Below are 17,904 nucleotides of genomic sequence, written 5' to 3' on the forward strand. Positions count from 1 at the left end.
TACTCCGTTTATGAGATGAATACTGATCAGTGGGGAGGGTCCCGGGTGTCGTACCCCATTTCGTTGGACAAAACTGTTAAACTCTCGTCCTTATTTTGGGCAAAATTAGCCAATAATAACATGGACCCCTTATTTTATTATTATTTTTTAAACATCTCTGGAACACCCTTCCAAATTTCTGGATCCGCCACTGAATTACTTAATAGATTTTATCCGTGATTAGGTTTCACGCCAAAAAACTTTATCACCGCATTGGTTTCGTTTTTTAAAGATTTTAATCAAAAAGGGGGGGGGTAACTTTCTATAAATTTGTCATCCGACAGACTGGTTTACTGTCAAATTGGAGCAACGGACAGCAGTATACAGCAGTATACTTCAAATTCAAATATTAATTCATTAGAGCCGCGGTAAGTACTTGGATACTTCAAATAACTTATTTCAAACCATTCAGGTACTAACCGAAGTGAAATTAGTTTATGTTTACAAGAAAAAATGTTTACTGTTTTCCCTCCCCCCAGTAAGACCGTCAAATGGCTTGCAAGATGTAAATATGAAAAACGATGGCCGCTGGTCATTTTTTTTTTAAATCTTAAAAATTCATGGGATTATAGACACTTTTTTGAAATGCTAGGACTGTGACAATGGGGGAACATCCTGTAACGCTGTGCGTAATAATTATGTCTAGTTTAATTGTTGTACGTAGTTTCTCTTATTTTCACTAATTTATTATTCATATTTACTGTAATGATTTCACTACTGATTTTACCGATTTTGACCGATGGCAATTTCATGTTGCCCATTATTTGTACTGAAATATACAGGAAATAATGAACCATAATTGAAGCGAGGGGGCTTAGCGCGCAATAAAAATGTCCACTCAATTCGAACGAACGTACCGATAGCGGTCGTCTCTTTGGTCATATGGTAATGACGACAATTGCTCAAACTAGGGTTTTACTATTTCTTTGCAAAATATTTGCAAAAGCTACACACATTTAAACATTATAATGGCAATAAGTGGAAATATATTTGAAAGTATTGAATGCAAATCAGGAATTTTTGTCCGGATGTATTTCGGAAATTTTATTTTCTCCCTTTCTCCATTTTTTGTTGGTGTCAACAAGGGGAAAATTAATAAATTAGGTTGTTACATTTCGGATGAAAAGTATATATGATTTATAATCTTATCTTTATTAACCAAAGTCGTATAACTATAGGTATACAAATACTAATATAGAGTACATTATATAATAGAAGGCATTGTGACACAAATTACTCGTGTAACATACATTTCTGATCGAAATTTCATTAAGCGAAGCATAAATTTGCCAAGATTACACAATTCTTTTATGTTACAAAAACGCATAAATCAACACACATTTTGGACGTAGACTTCGTGAAAAAATGAAGATTTCATGCAAACAAAATTATTTTTCTAATTTTAGGGGAAGTGGCGTTCGCCCGAAACACCCGTCCTTGGATTCGCCCCTGAATGTAATACCTCAATCAGATATTTCTCATAACTTTATTTTACAATTAAGTATTCAAAAGATTGATTGATTGATTTTTGGAGTTTAAAGACCGAGCAGCAATATTTCAGCTACATTCAGGCGACGTATTTAAAAGAAGATTAGCGTTCAAAAATTAAGTGCAATTTTGATTAGGTAAGTCGCATGTGGACACTGCATTTGAGTAAGAATTAAAAACAAGAATTTTGCATTTCATTCGGACGAACATGTAATTGTAGGCAGCTGTGATTTAGACTAACAGACGTGTACATGTAGTATTTATAGAAAAGTAGCAACGGTACATAAAACGAAACCGTCGGTAAATAAAATGATAAAACAAAATACTTCTTACTTCTGAAAAAAAAAAGAACATTCATTTGAATTTAGGGAGATTTAGCTAGTTGCTTGTTCACTTGGTCGTACTTCAAATTATAATTCGTGTTTGTTACAAGAACAATACCAATACCAATGTAAGCCCAATACCCTATTTCCACGTAAATTCAAATATATTGGGGATATTTCCAATTTGTTAATGAGATTAAATGTACACATTAAATACAATATCTCAATTCTCGGGAATCGCCCTGGTATGCATTGAGCGTTTAAAAAGCGACATAACAACACAACAAGTGATTTGACTTTTAATGGCATATTGTAGATTCTCCACATGATAATTTAAATGGACAAAATATCTCGTGCTTCATAAAAATGTGCTTTATTCTGTACTTTGACATAACCAAGTTACTTCCAAATCTTTCAAGATATGACACTTATCCAATACTTTAAAGTTTTAAAAATCATATGTATATAAAGCACACAAGCCTGTATGCATTAGAACGACATTAGGTTGATAATTCGAGCGCTCTAGACTATAATTAAATAACTGTAAGTTAAAATGTGTTTTTTTAAATTTAATTCGCAAGGATGGAGCCTGATGGGGGTCCGGGGTTTGGGACTCCCTTTCTAATTGGAGAAGTTTGCCAATTTCATGCAAATTATGATACAAACGAGCTACTAATAGCCTTGGACACCACTTTTTTTCCGGTCCAAATTCCTTTTAATGTCGCTAATATTGTTAGCGACTTCTTGCACTCGTATTTCAGTACTTTACATACGCATAATTAAGATAAGATAATGTAAGATAAGATTTTATTCACCAACCATGGATCCTTTCAGGTAGAAACATTTAATACAATGACTATACAATCGCTCACCTTGTTAAGTTTTGTCTTTCAACTACTGTCTGACCCAAATGTTCTATTTTTATTGACGGCAGCCTTGTTTTCTGACGGATCAAAAATCCCCACATCACTTCTATGCAAGATATCCCAAGGAACATTCATACAAAGTTTGGTTTCAATTGGTCAAGTAGTGTCAGAGGAGAAGATTTTTGAAAGAAATAGCATTAAAATAGCAAAAAAAAAAAAAATTAAAATTAAAAAAATTAAAAAAAAAAACGTCGAAAAGGGGCAATAACTCCAACATGGCTTAACAGATTAAAATGAAAATATGACCACAAGTATATCTCATCATGCTGAACACTTTCACCCACGTCTGAATTTGGCTCAAACTAACGGTTTTTGAGTTTATGCGAAAAACTATTGCCTGACCCCTATGTTATATTTTTAGTCAGGGCGGCCTTTTGGACGGATCAAAATTCTAAACACAACTTTTGTGCAATATACCCCAAGGAACATCTGTGAAAAGTTTTATATAATTCCGCTCAGTAGTTTCAGAGGAGAAGTTTATTGGAAAAAAAGTAGTTTTTCTTTGTAAATTTCGAGTGACCGTCGCTGTATAATATAATAAACTGTTAGTAAATAAGTATGTATATAATTTGTCAATTAGTATTTCTTTTTATCTAAATATGCGTTTATTCGACTCTATCCTAACAAGCCTTGAAATGACCATATTTATTTTTTTTTAGTTTATAACAATTTTATTTGTTAACTTTACAAAAGGGATAAGACACCAGTTTTACCAACTTATGAAGTCTTCTCCCAATAATAATATACAATACATAAATTAGAACATTGGGGGCATGCATTAAATCATTATTAATATTAAAAAAGACAATTTTGAATTAGATTTAAGAGGACAATGAAGACAAATAAAGAAAAAAAAACAACAGTACAATGAAAGAAAATGAAGAAAAACAGTACAATGAAAAATGACCATGATTTGCATAATTACATACTTCTACTCCGCATTGAGATGCTGATCGGTTCCGTGTTTACCGTCATAGCATCACAGTTCTAGCTCTATACGAGATCAAAAATGCACCTCTTGGATATAATAAACGTGTTCTACGTTTATGTGTGCGTGTGTGTGTGTTTTTTTACATGATCAGTTAGCAGTTAACATTACCCAGTTTCAGATTCAGACACGGGGGCTCGTTACAATGGACTACATATAGGTCATATACCTGATCAGGGTCTCGTGATGCCAAAATCAGTGGCATAGAATATTTGACGATTAGCGTCTTTGAAGACTTCAGTCTTTGATTGAAATCCATAGATCCGCCCGTGCTGTCGCATGTATATGTATATCGGAAGAACTACACAGAATATGGTTTTCAAACACGGGTTGCAAATGTTGCGTTAATGCTGTTGATCTCCACTAAAGATATGAAGAAACTATGATATGTGCGAATGGTTCCACCATTTTTATCTGCAGTAATTATAAATTTCTCCCGTTCTTCACACTCTGTCCGTTAGGTTTTCGTCGAGTCGCGTTCGTTGACGGAGAGTTCCGTGAAATTAGTATAAATCTTTTATAAAACCTCATTTTTGTTCTGGTAACAATCCAACTGTGTGGATTTTATTCCAATAAAAATTCCGGTACTGGTTTAATCCTCTAGGAAGTGCATGCACCATGTCATCAAGACCATTGCAGTGGTTTCCAATTTTCATGTTAGCTTTCGCTTTACAGACTTTCCTTTTAACAACTGCCTAGATTTTATTAGTTCGGTAATTTTGTTATCACACTTCATTATAATCATGTGTTTATCCTGACAAGAAATGCATGTTTCTCTTCTCACCCCTCACCCTAAACAACTCTAGTAACCACCCCCCCCCCCCCCCCCAAAAAAAACACGATTCCAGCTTTCCTTTGGGACCTTGTACAGTTTCAAAGGATTCCATTAACAAAAGGCTCCTAGCATTGTGAATCGCTCACCTGGTTCATTTTTTTCCCTTTCAAGGGCAATAACTCCAACAAGGAGTTGTCCCACAACTTGGTCATACCTAAAAACATCTTTTGATTCTGACACTGAGGTATACTTTCAAATTCACTGTTTTTCTTCAAATTTTCAAGATTTATGCACAATAAAGTGATTCGCCCCTTGATCTATTTAGACACACACCATTTTCATTTGCGATTTAATATTGACTCAGAATTTTTTTTTACACAAGTGCCAAAATAGTTATTTTCTTTCAGCGGCAGCCTGAGTAAGAAAAAAATTATTATTTGAAAATCCATATTGTTAAATTACGGGGTCATAATTTTCTTTTTATTCCATGGCAGAAATTTTGAATAATTTCAGTTTTTCAAAATAATCCCAGCCCCACTTTAGTATAACGGTTGGTGCCTTATAGTTATGGCTCCCATTTTGTTTTGAATATGAACATATCCGATACAATTTTAAAACTTAAGGATGATGGAGACCAAAAATTAGGGTTTTTTTTTAATAAGGTAACAGATAACGCCAAGTGATGGCATAAAATATGGACATTTGATCCAAGACCAAGTGTTCTACTTAAGTAATTGTTCAAACTCCAGGAATATACTTATTTATACTATGAAATCCTACGAACAGCCTTTAATAAACACTGCTCAGAACTAGATCCCCTTGTCACACAGTTGTATGTCATAACAAAAAGTGGCCCCTTTTTGACCCGTCATTGAAAAACAGTGGAAGTCTTCACCCAAAAATTAATCCCAGTCTGATCTTGGTGAAATAGACTACATTTATCGGAGTCAATAATGTAGTTATATTTCATGAATATATTTCAAAACAATAACGACATAACTCTATCAATACCAACCCTCTGAGTACCAAGGCTTTTCCTTTATTCTGAAAAGGAATAATTTGAAGATTCAATTTCAACTGTCCTGCTTATGACGCTGACAATAACCTAACAACACAAGAAAGAGCACAACTGCGGAATGGAAAAAAAGAAAACAGTGTTTCATAGGAAGTGTTCTCAATTTGTGGATTTTCTTAATAAATCTTATTTACCAAATAAAGCCACATTAATACTTAAACACATAGTATAAGCATGCAGAAAGAATTCAACAACACATCACACCAAGTTTGCTGAAAAATGCCTAGATCAACAGTCGTAATTTCTACAATATTTGCCCAAACATAAATTCCTCACAATAAGCACACCCCAATATGGTAATCTAACACCCCATAAGGTTTCATAACAACCCTGCAAGTCATTGGGGAGGAGTTGCAGACAAAATGAGACCAAGTTTTGCAGAAAAATGCAGAAGTTCAACAGCCATTATTTCTACAATTTTTGTCCAAACATAAATGCCTGACAGTAAGCATGCTATTATATTACATCCCACAAAGTTTCATATCAATGCTGCAAGCTGCTAAGAAAATATCTTGGAGAGACAGACAGGAAACGAATCCTTGAGTTGAGAAATGTTGATTTTTTTTATTGTTCAAGTAATACTTAGCTATCTTCAAGACTGCATTATCACTCGTTTTCACTATAAACTTAATCACATAGCAAAGTTTGTGCTACAGTTAGACATTTCTACTTCTATGAATGAACACAAAAGATTTAATTCTAATGTAAAAATAATTTAAAAAATATAAATCTTTGTACTTTTAACTCAAATCATATTACTTTAAAGCAACACTTAAAAATTGGCTACAAATTGTTTCTGTTAAAACATTCTGAACTCTAACCAAATGGAAAAAAGAGAAAACAATTTCTCCTACTATGCAAAAATATAATACTAATATCTACATACTTCATAGATATTGAAAACTTAACAAAACACATATGCAATTTTCATTAACTAGCAATGCATAAAGCTTTGAAATTTTTATATCAATCTTTCACCATATCAATTGTTTTCAACACTGCTTTTAACAGTTTATTGCAAATTGTAAGTTTATGTATATTGTATCATACAATTTATTGTTGATGAGTTTATAGCAATTAGTTATTTGTATATGTAAAATTAATTAATTGCAGAATTCCAATTCTGTTGTGAGTCTGTAACAAGACCATGTGACATGTGATGACTGGTTACAATCTATTAGGTTCAAGGATGCAATAGAGTTATCTCCCTTATCATGTTTCATCATCTTCATCCTCTTCCTCTATTTCAACAACTATACCTGAAAAAACACAAAAACATGTACCAGATGATTGCTGTTTTCTTCAGTTGTGTTTCTTCATTTCAACCACAATAAAAAGTTAGTTCCTTGTTTCTTAGTTAGGTGAAGGTTCCATCAAAACAAGTGAGTGAGGACACCATTTCTTTTAACCTTTTTATGCCCTCAAAAAGGATTGAGGGTGCCATAAGTTCATAAGGCAAAATAAAAAAATATCCTAGATTCTCATCTTCTCCTAAATCAATTTGTACATCCTCCCTGAAAAAAATAATTTAGATTTTTTTCCCAATTTAGGTCAATTTCTTTCAAATTGACAGCATTTTTCACTTCAATTGATGAAAAATAAAATCTGCCGCCGCCCCTAATTTTTAAAAATGTTGAATGAGAATCTAACATTTTTTTGTGATGGCCTAATAGTAAAATATACTGAATAAAAAGTCAAGTTAAACATGCCATAGGAAAAAATTGATCAAAGGTGTAGGGACATTAAGCTACATCTATAGCCTTAAATATCTTCTTTGTTGCAATACTGTGAAAGTACAATTGTTCATGGTGTACCAATTGGGCCTAACCACAAAATTTGGTTCCCAACAAATAGGAGACTCCCATTAATATGTAAACTGAAAACTCCAAAACCACATATTCAAGAATTCTCGAACTTGTGCTTATTCCCTAATTAACAAAAAATGGTATCCATGAATTAAAGTACTGGTACTTTCACAACAACATAAAAGTTGTTCATAACATAGTAAAAAAAATAATGATTTGTGGCATTAGTTCATTGTAAGGAAGTCATAATGGTGAATATCATAAACAATGTAATAATGGATGTATTAACTAAATATGAAGTTGTTTCTTAGGTTCCAAAAATATGACAGTAAGAAATAAGAGAGTAACCAAAATGTACAATATATAGACAAAACATCTGAATATTCAAGCAATTTTTCTGTCTTTTTAATGCAAGAATTATCATAAGTCTTTATGTTTTCTTATTTATGATGGATTCAAATCTCCAAATTCACAATCAAATTATTTAACACTTTTTGATTTATTTTCAGCAGAATTTCAGGCCAATAAGTTCCTTTTTTGCCCCTTCTCCTTTTTCTATATTAAGAGATGTACATCTTCAATATGTGTATAAATACTGTGCAAAATTAGAATAATACTGGTTAAATTCTTTCTGAGTTACATAAAGTAGGTATTATCCACAACACTAAGTGACAAAAATGGCTACATTTTCATAATGTTGAAAACAATTAATCAAAAATATTAGGTGTACATCTTCAATGTGTACATGAACAAAAACATATAAGTAATATTCATTTCCATGCCTTTTGAGTTACAGATTACAAAATGGCTAATTGTGAAGAAAAAAACAAAGTCGTCTGTGTGCGACATCTAACTAACAAACAGGAAGTAGATGTCAAAAGGGTATGAAAACACATCCCATGATGCCGTATACCCACATGAGAGCTTTGTACAAAATATTTACAGCCAGTAATTTACTGAAGCTGAAAATTTTGTTATGAATATGTGTTACAGAATGACAGACACAGATAAATCAGTACAGCAGGGGTATAAAAAAAATTATCAAGTTTGGTAAAACAGTATAGCAGGGGTAAAAAAAATTATCAGTTTTGGTAAAACAGTATAGCAGGGGTGTAAAAAATCAACAAGTTTGATAAATCAGTACAGCAGGGGTATAAAAAATTATCAAGTTTTGGTAAAACAGTATAGCTGGGGTGTAAAAAATCATCAAGTTTGGTAAAACAGTAGGGCAGGGGTATAAAAATGATCAAGTTTTGGTAAAACAGTATAGCAGGGGTATAAAAAAAATGATAAAGTTTCTCCACAATAGATGGTGCACATCTTCATTAACACCAAATTAAAAATATTTAATAATATTTGTTTTGTACTTTTTAAGTTAGTAATTACATAAAGTAAATACCTTCCACCACATAAAGTGGTGCCAAATGGCTAAGTTCAACATGCTAAAATGTAAGAAAATATTGATGAAATTTCTTACATAATAGGAGGTGCAAATCTTCAATGTGTACATGTACATTAATATTGTACCAGGGTTCAATAATATTGGTTAAACAGTTTTTGAGTTACAGATAATACAAAGTAGATACTTTCTCAGTGTAACAGACAGACATACAAGATGGACAGACAGACTGATGGGACCAAGCTGCAACTAGACCTGATTTTTACAGATGCAGATGATTACATTAATTCTCAATAACGAAGTCTATAATATTTTTTTCATATTTGAAAAAAGTAACATTAAAGAAAATATATGCCTTCAGAATCTGACACAATATTTGAACTTGATACAGTTATCAATTTGGACTGTGATTAAATGATTGACACAGCTTAGGTTTGTGACATAACATTGATAATGGTCTAAGAAATGAACAATACAGTACACAGGAAAAATTTAAACATTTGTTTTTCATGTTTTGAAAACACCTGAAGAAACATATGTGTATTATGTGTTTTCATATGTTTAGGACCACCATGAAAAATAAGTTTTTGGCCGATGAATTAATTCACGAAAAACAATTACATATAAATCATATTGTGTTTTGAATAGGATTTCATACATAAAAGTCTTTGGTTTTGATATGATTTTCTATATCACATGAATTATGTATTTTCAAAAACACAAAAACACACTTTTATTACGCTGGCCCTTAACATATGTTTCCATATGTAAGAAAACATATGTAGCAATTTTTTACCCTAAGGACTTCAATAAGGACTGATTCATAGTGCCACAAATAAAATAAAATTTCTTGTAAGTTGAGGAATATCAAACAAATGCAAGTGATTCTATCTAAACTGTAAGAATCATAACCTCCAAAATCAAACCTAATTATCCTTTTGTAATATGGAAAATTGATTGTTGATTATTATTTATAATTAGATATCAAGAGTTTTTATGCATATCAGAGCAAAAGGTTTTTTTATAAGTTGCTATGCATATAAGAAACCATACCTTCAGGTTCATGGCTTGTCACAGCTAAATCTAATGGGATCACGTGACCATCATCATAGGTCATGTGACTAAGGCTGTCTATAGAGGGTAATGCTGGTTGCTCTGTTTCTGTTTTCTGAAAGAAAAATTATGTTTATATCCTCTACCCTCTTATTATACCAATTAATACACACAAACATTTTTAATTTTGCTACATTCCACATTTTTTCCATTTTTTTATAATCTGACTAAATTGAAAAATTAATTTACAATTACATTCAAAAACTCTGCATGAGAAAATAATGCTTTTTTACTGCTCTTCACTTCCTGTTTATCAATTACAATATATTGATGAAGACATAAGTGTGTTAAATAGAACATGTTAACAGATTTAATGCTTCTTGACACATTTTGCAACAAATTAAATAAATTTAAGAAAAGCAAATTTATAACGAAACATCTTTCAAGGCCAAAATTATTATTTTTGAAAGATATTTTAATTGATATAAAAGGAATTATATACATGTATGGACTATATTCTGTTCAGAAACAGTAGGGAAGTTCCTGACAAAAAACGGTGACAAAAGGTATTTGAACATGAAGGATAAAAAACAAAAACAAAAAATAAAAAGTAATCATTATGATTTTTACCTTAATGCACATTATATGCCTTAACTTCATATAATTTTTCGATAAAATCCTTTAAATGGTTATCAGTTTTTAACTCATAGCAGATTACATGTATTTCTCTTTGAAAGCTTAAGTATCTGATAATGATCATTTTTCTTACAAGAAGATATATGTATAAAGCCACACTTTCAAAAAAAATTTCATTAAGATAAGAAAGAAATTAATAAACAGGGTAATTACTACAATACATGCCCAAAAATATTTTGTAAAACATATACCTCCTCTAATATACAGAATGACCCTGATAAGTTATGTATAGGCATTATAAATTCTCATTTTTTCCCCAAACATTAATGCAAGTGTGGTCATCAGTATGAAAATAGCCACTACATTTTCTACAAATGCCAAAAATATATAAAGACTATATCAAATAATTTGCATAGGCATTTTGCATTTAGCAACACAACTTAATCTGCTAGATCGCCTGAATATAGCTGAAATATTGCTGCTCGGGCGTTGAACCCCAACAATCAATTAATCTTAATCTGCTAGTAGGTTTAAATGATAACCTATCTAATCAGCAATGTAAAATCATTCTTTTAATATAAGTACATGTATATTGATCGTATAAACAATCAGTTCTTCCTGTTATAATCATCTTCATCTAACTATAAAGCATACCCCATATAAAGCTTGATCATTAATAATTTCTTACACTGTATTAAACACCTATAGTTTAACATATTTGATCAAATTATTTCTAAAATCATCTTCCTTTTGTTTATTTCAGTTTGTATAGGCTAAAAACCACTAATTCCACTTCCCATAGGCTTCTATGCTAATTTCACAGTATTCAATGGCTTCTCTGGACTTTACCTTAACTTTAACCTGCAGATGACTATATATCAGCATGATTCTACATATGTCAGCTCACAATCCTCAGAATGGCATGTGGGGTTAGCAGACTTGCAGTGCAGTACTGGTCACCGGAAGTGAAGGGTCTATAAATAGCATGGGAAATCCCAGTGTTTTCACAAGATAGGGGTATATTTAAAAATCATTATGGAGATTAGGCTTCACATCACAAGAAGCAAAATGCACCTATAAAATGTACAGAAATGTTTTTCCTTTCAGAAACTGTTTAAATTTTTTAAATAAGATGAGAACTTTTTTCACAGCACTATGAGGAACAGGGGTAATTTCTGCGTAGGACTATTTTTGCGTACGTTCCAAATGCTCATTGGTTGAATTGGTGGTCTGTAACCTAAAGAGTCACTTTTTGTCTTAGAAAAAATAAATAACTATACAGGTATCTTCCTACACACATACTGAATGCATTTGCAAAGTTTCAGTGAAATGTGACAAGCACTTTTTTAAATATTTGATTTTTAAATATAGGGTAACCAAGTTGTGCGAGCAAAAAAGTGAAAATATTCTACCATACTGAAATGCATTAAATATTTGCAAAGAACTTTTTCTGACTTTTCAAATAAAAAATATCAATCACAACTTGTTTTTTAACAATATTAATGAAGAAATAGTTTTAAAAGTAATCATTTTCTGAGAAATTGGTCTATTTTTAAAAATTTATTTCTGACATGCCTCCCCCTTTTTCTTGATCACATGTCAAAAATCCTAAATCTTTAAATTTTCACAAAAGGTGATATATTTGGCTTTAAATTTGTAAATACAGTGTTTTCACATTAGAACATGACCAGTAAAGGGCACCTAAAGCAAAAAAAGTGCTCAATAATGGATTTTCCATGTTGCCATAGGGGAATGCTTATATGGCCTTAACCGCAGTAATGGAAGTGAGTTTTTCCTCATTTCTAACCTAATTTTTGCTCAAATCTACACAAAACTTGATTTCAAGTGCTTATTACTACCATATTTAGGTAAATATAGCCCTCAAAGTTTAATATTTGATATTTTTACTAAATTTTCTACACTTTTTACAAGATAGGACATAGAAATCAGCCAAAAAGACCAATTTTCCATAATTTGGACCTATAACTTAAAAAAATGCATATTTTGAAGGATTTTTGTAGTGTATTCCTCTCATGGCAAAGTTAACAAGACCTTCAAGTAGTTTAAAGCTATTTCAAGAAACTTTTCATTTTGCCATGGCTTCATCTTAAGGCTAAAAACCACTAATTCCACTTCCCATAGGCTTCTATGCTAATTTCACAGTATTCAATGGCTTCTCTGGACTTTACCTTAACTTTAACCTGCAGATGACTATATATCAGCATGATTCTACATATGTCAGCTCACAATCCTCAGAATGGCATGTGGGGTTAGCAGACTTGCAGTGCAGTACTGGTCACCGGAAGTGAAGGGTCTATAAATAGCATGGGAAATCCCAGTGTTTTCACAAGATAGGGGTATATTTAAAAATCATTATGGAGATTAGGCTTCACATCACAAGAAGCAAAATGCACCTATAAAATGTACAGAAATGTTTTTCCTTTCAGAAACTGTTTAAATTTTTTAAATAAGATGAGAACTTTTTTCACAGCACTATGAGGAACAGGGGTAATTTCTGCGTAGGACTATTTTTGCGTACGTTCCAAATGCTCATTGGTTGAATTGGTGGTCTGTAACCTAAATGACATATGTTTAAATGAAGGCTACATACCTCACTATTATTTTAACCCTTGTCATGTTGAGGGTAGATGGGCTGACATGATAAAATGGTCAGCACCAATAAAGCAGAAACAGGGCCAAGCCAGGATAAATGTGGGCAGAGCATGACACGGGTTAACATATTGTAAACCAGAGAAACTTAATATGCAAGTTCTACTTGTGTCAAATCATATTTTTATTGTTTGTAATTAAAATATGATTAACTAAACCTGTTTTGTGGGAGAATCTTGTGCAACTTCCTGAGTATAACTTGATGGTCTCTGTAGAGCTTTGGCAGACATCTCTTCTGCTACATATATGTCATGGTCAGGTTTAGTACTAATAGATATATGGGAGTGGGCTGAGGGCGTCTGTAATCTTCTTTTGCTCAGTAATGCAAGTTCTTCTACCTGTGGTATAAGAATAAAACACTAACCATGTACATGTAATACAAGGATTTAAATTCCTTCTGTTCTATAAAATCAGCACTCTCTCACCAGTCATAGGATTGGGCACTGGAGATATTGCTTGTTTTGGAAGTCACAAGAAGTGACTATTCTTATGGAGAAAAATCATCATTTTCTTCAATCAAACAAATAAAAATATATAGGTTAAGATTACGTTTTAGTAAAATTAACATCATCTTTTCTGATAGTTTTTTAGTCTGATCTATTTTTATTTACTTATTAAAAGAAGTGAATATGATGTGCTTTTAAAAAGTTCGGGAAAAACTTGGATGTACATACGTGTATCTTCGGCTGTTCTAATGTTGCTGTTGTGAAAAACCTAACCCACCTAAAAAAATATCTCCGATTGTATTATCTAAACAGAAGCATAGCTTTTCTAAAAAGGAAAGGCAATCATTTTCTTTTTTGAATTTTGAGCTGTCAGTTGTGCCTGAATTTTGTTTACGTCACATGATATGTGTAAAATATTCCAACCATTTATGGAGAACTTAACATTTCTAGTATCTGCACAAATTAATCTAGTTGATTAAACTGAAAAGGATGTTGCTAGAGATGCCCACAAGGGTTAAACATTGGAAAGTATGGCAAAGTGCTACAAAGTCTTTGACGATTTTGAAATAGAGGGGAAAAGAGGGGGCTGGTGGCTGGGATCTTTTGAAAAAAAAAACACTAAATGTCAAAAATTTTAGAAAAACATTTTTTTTTATACATTCATTGAAAAAAAAACCAACAACATTTCCCCCATTAAATAACAAAGCAGATTTTCAAATAAATATATCCTGATTTCTCTACCTGCCTTTACTATTCTTACAAGTCTTTCACAGATGGTACAAGTATGGTAAAGCTCACGGTGCTCGCTGATATACATGTAGGTATGAATATAGTAAATATTCAGGACGTCACAAGGACTGCCCTTTTTCGGGAGAACAATCTGTCATGAAGAGAAAGCCATTGGCCATGGGATTGAATATTATTCCAATTTAATACAATTTGAGATATTTCATTGCAAGTGCAAAATTCAGAACATGCCAGTTCTTCATTTTGCTGTTCAAAATTTTTTTTCACAGCACTTTAAACAGTGGTGGGGACTAGGGTAAAAATTTAGCACATTTTCACATTGTATGTAAATAAGCCATGGAAATGGCAAAAAAAAATGCCCCATGACCCTATGTTTTGAAAGTAGCAAAAGATAACTAGGCTTGTGAACCTAAAAGAGTGATACATAAAACTGTTTGATTTCTAAAGGTTTATTCACAAGGGGCATCACTTAAGTAGCACTCCATATAAGAATCATGCAAAATGTGATTCATGGTTGGAAAGCCTACATACTTTTACTTTTGATATTTTGTTTAAAATGTCATAGTAAACAGAAAGTAACATGCAGTTTTTCATACAGCCCATGTTCATAGGAGATAAAAATAATATAGAATGAACTGTAGATTTTAAAATTAAGGGAAATAACTCTGTAAATGATTCTCAAATACAATAGAATCTACTGGTTTTTCTATGTTGATTATCTCCTAAGAGCGTTAGCTATGAATGAATAATTATACATTTCACAATATAGACCCATAAGACAACTTAATTACAAAAATAAAAATATGTAGCCTTTTTTTGGGCTGTATCACATTTTTCCGATTCTTACAAAGACTGCTACTTAAAATATGGGATTGCATTGGAAGCTCATCAAACATAATTTTTTATTTAATAATTCACAAATAGAGTGTGTGTCCAAGTATAAATACCTTGGCATTACATTCAGTTGCTCAGGCACTTTCTCCTTTGCTCAGAATGAGTTATATCAAAAGGGATTGAAAGCATATCACAAGCTTAGAAATGATTTTTTATCTTTAAATCCTTCAATAAAAGATTCTATTAAAGTTTTTGATCGTACCATCAAACCAATTCTTCTATATGGTGCTGAGATATGGGGATATTTTAACCCATACAAAACTAGACTTAAAAAGGAAGTTTTACCACTCGATGATATATACCAAAGACTTATATGTGAAAAACTTCATGTAAAATTTTCAAAATTCATTTTGGGTGTTCATAAAAGGTCAACAAATTTAGCAGTATTGTCAGAACTAGGTCGCTTTCCACTTCACTTTGATATTATCAAATCAATGATAAAATATTGGTATAGACTAGAAATTTTACAGTCGGACTTTCCATTACTTCAACAGGCCTATGCAGAATCTAAAAATTTGTTTAGACAAAATAAACCCTCATGGTATGGATCAATAAAATACATTATGAACATTGTTCAGGATATAAAAGATAGTCTAACAAACATGACTCAATTCTCATTCGAAGAAATCTCTAAACTGATCCTTTCTCAGCACTATAGAGAGACATGGGTAAGAAATTTGAGAAAGAACAGTGAAGGCAAACTTGATGTATATGCTAAAATTAAAAACAATTTTGGGCTAGAGAAATACTTATCTCAAGTACATTTTGAGCAAAGGAGAAAAATTACAAAGCTGCGCATCTCATCTTATAGACTAGAGATAGAAACAGGGTGTTATCATGGTATTCCTAGACAAAATAGATTATGTCGAAGGTGCGGCTCACGAGTAGACGATGAAGTACATTTTCTTTTTTCATGCTCATCAAATAAAAAAGAGAGAGATATACTATATGAGTAAATAATATCTACACGTCCACATTTTATTAACCTCAGTGATGAAAACAAATTGATATGGATCTTAAATTGTGAAAACTCTATTATTTTATCTGGTTTAAGTGATCTTGTTATATCAAGTGGTGTTTAAATTATAATTTTTCTTTTTTCTTTTTGTATGTTATTTATTATTATTATTATTATTATTATTTTTTATCTATCATTAATATCTTCCCATATCTTTTTCTGCTTATATTGTAATATGTAATGTAAAAAATTTGGGTAATTAAAAGCCCAGTATGTGCAAATTTGATACTTAATTTTCATACTTGAAGCCTAGAGCACCGTCCCTTGGTGTACTTTGTCTTGATGCAACTCAAAAGACTTGCTTCTCTGCACTGGGCACAAGGAGGCTTCTAGTTAGAATTATGTCCACTGCATTTATTTATTTTTTTTTAATGCATTATTATCACTATTGCAAATAGATATGCCCTTAAGTGAATATACATTTACATTCTTTATTCATATAATAATTTGATGACCATAATTATAATCTCCATTATCATAGTCCAATTTTGTAAATGAAACTGAGGTGTGCCAGTATAATACCTAAACACTCTGTGCTGATTACTATGATGTATTACTCACTATGCAAGTAAGAGCTCAAAAAATGTGACAATTATTTAGTTTGTAAATTAACTGTTGATATTATATGTTATTATATATGTTCAATCAAAACTGTTGTATGTAAAAAAAAAAATTGTATTGTAATCATGCCCTTTATGGACCCTTTATTGGTGAATAAACAGTTCTATTTGATAGGAAGCAAAGGGAGTTTTTTTTTTACTGAATTTATTCGTGTGGGCAATGTATACTCCATATGATCTTTCTTAAGTCAAAGTCTACTTTCAAACGGTTAAGCTGGTCTGTCAATAATGAAGCCAATGAAATAAGTGTTCTTTCTTCATCTTTTAAACGCTTCAGCTCTTTCAACTCCGCCATCGCCAGAATTCGTTTGCAAAAGGGTACTTAACTCTAATAAATTTGGGTGGGTAGAAATAAAGACAAGAGAAGATCAGAAAAGTCATCAGCCAGTAACTATGTTTGTAACTAAGTAATCTTTATTAAGAGTCGGAATAAGTATCTATATACAATCAACATTACAAACATAAGCTGATGAGCTCGTTCACCGACTATTACATAAAACAAATCAACTCAATAAACATACATGCATGCAGTTTCGGCCACACTACCATCTCGGCCATAGTCACTTCGGTCATAGTTATCTCGGCCCTGTATATTTCGTCGGAACATTTTAAAATATTGTCCTCTGTTATAAATATCACACCAGTTTGTATATACATTTAAGTAAAATAGAGATGGTTATAAAATAAAAGGATTTAATCATTAAAAATAAAACGGTATATTATAGACAATGAGAGAGATACTTACAAGTACCTTCAAGACTGCCTGTCACTTCCGTGGGACCAATACTGAGACAACAGCATTAACACTAGAGACTTTCTCAGAGCTGTGGGGAATTTGTATTCTCCAGCAGTTCCAAACCCAGGAGACTTGCCACAGGCTGACTCCGATTCAGACTATTTAAAGACTTGACTTTGAATTTACATAGTTATGTACAATGTAGAATTATTAAAGAAGTGAATGAATAGAGTGAATAAAACTAATACGTGTTAATTATGAAAGTG

The 17,904-nt window shown here is 31.9% G+C and overlaps 1 protein-coding gene across 1 annotated transcript; it reads right to left on the bottom strand.

The window, feature by feature from the left end:
- Positions 1 to 6,158: 6,158 nt before the first annotated feature.
- LOC148608882 (uncharacterized) lies at positions 6,159 to 17,475 on the bottom strand. The gene is made up of 5 exons (XM_088540672.1): positions 17,424 to 17,475; positions 13,852 to 13,900; positions 13,336 to 13,515; positions 9,872 to 9,986; positions 6,159 to 6,873 (listed from the first exon to the last, which is right to left on the bottom strand). Coding segments are annotated over exons 1-5 (393 nt in total). The 5' UTR covers positions 17,426 to 17,475; the 3' UTR covers positions 6,159 to 6,826.
- Between the last annotated feature and the right edge of the window lie 429 nt (positions 17,476 to 17,904).

Source organism: Perna viridis, chromosome 8 (genome assembly GCF_037379345.1).
Source record: "Perna viridis isolate PV_CMFRI_1.1 ecotype Kerala chromosome 8, ASM3737934v1, whole genome shotgun sequence".
NCBI lineage: Eukaryota > Metazoa > Mollusca > Bivalvia > Mytilida > Mytilidae > Perna > Perna viridis.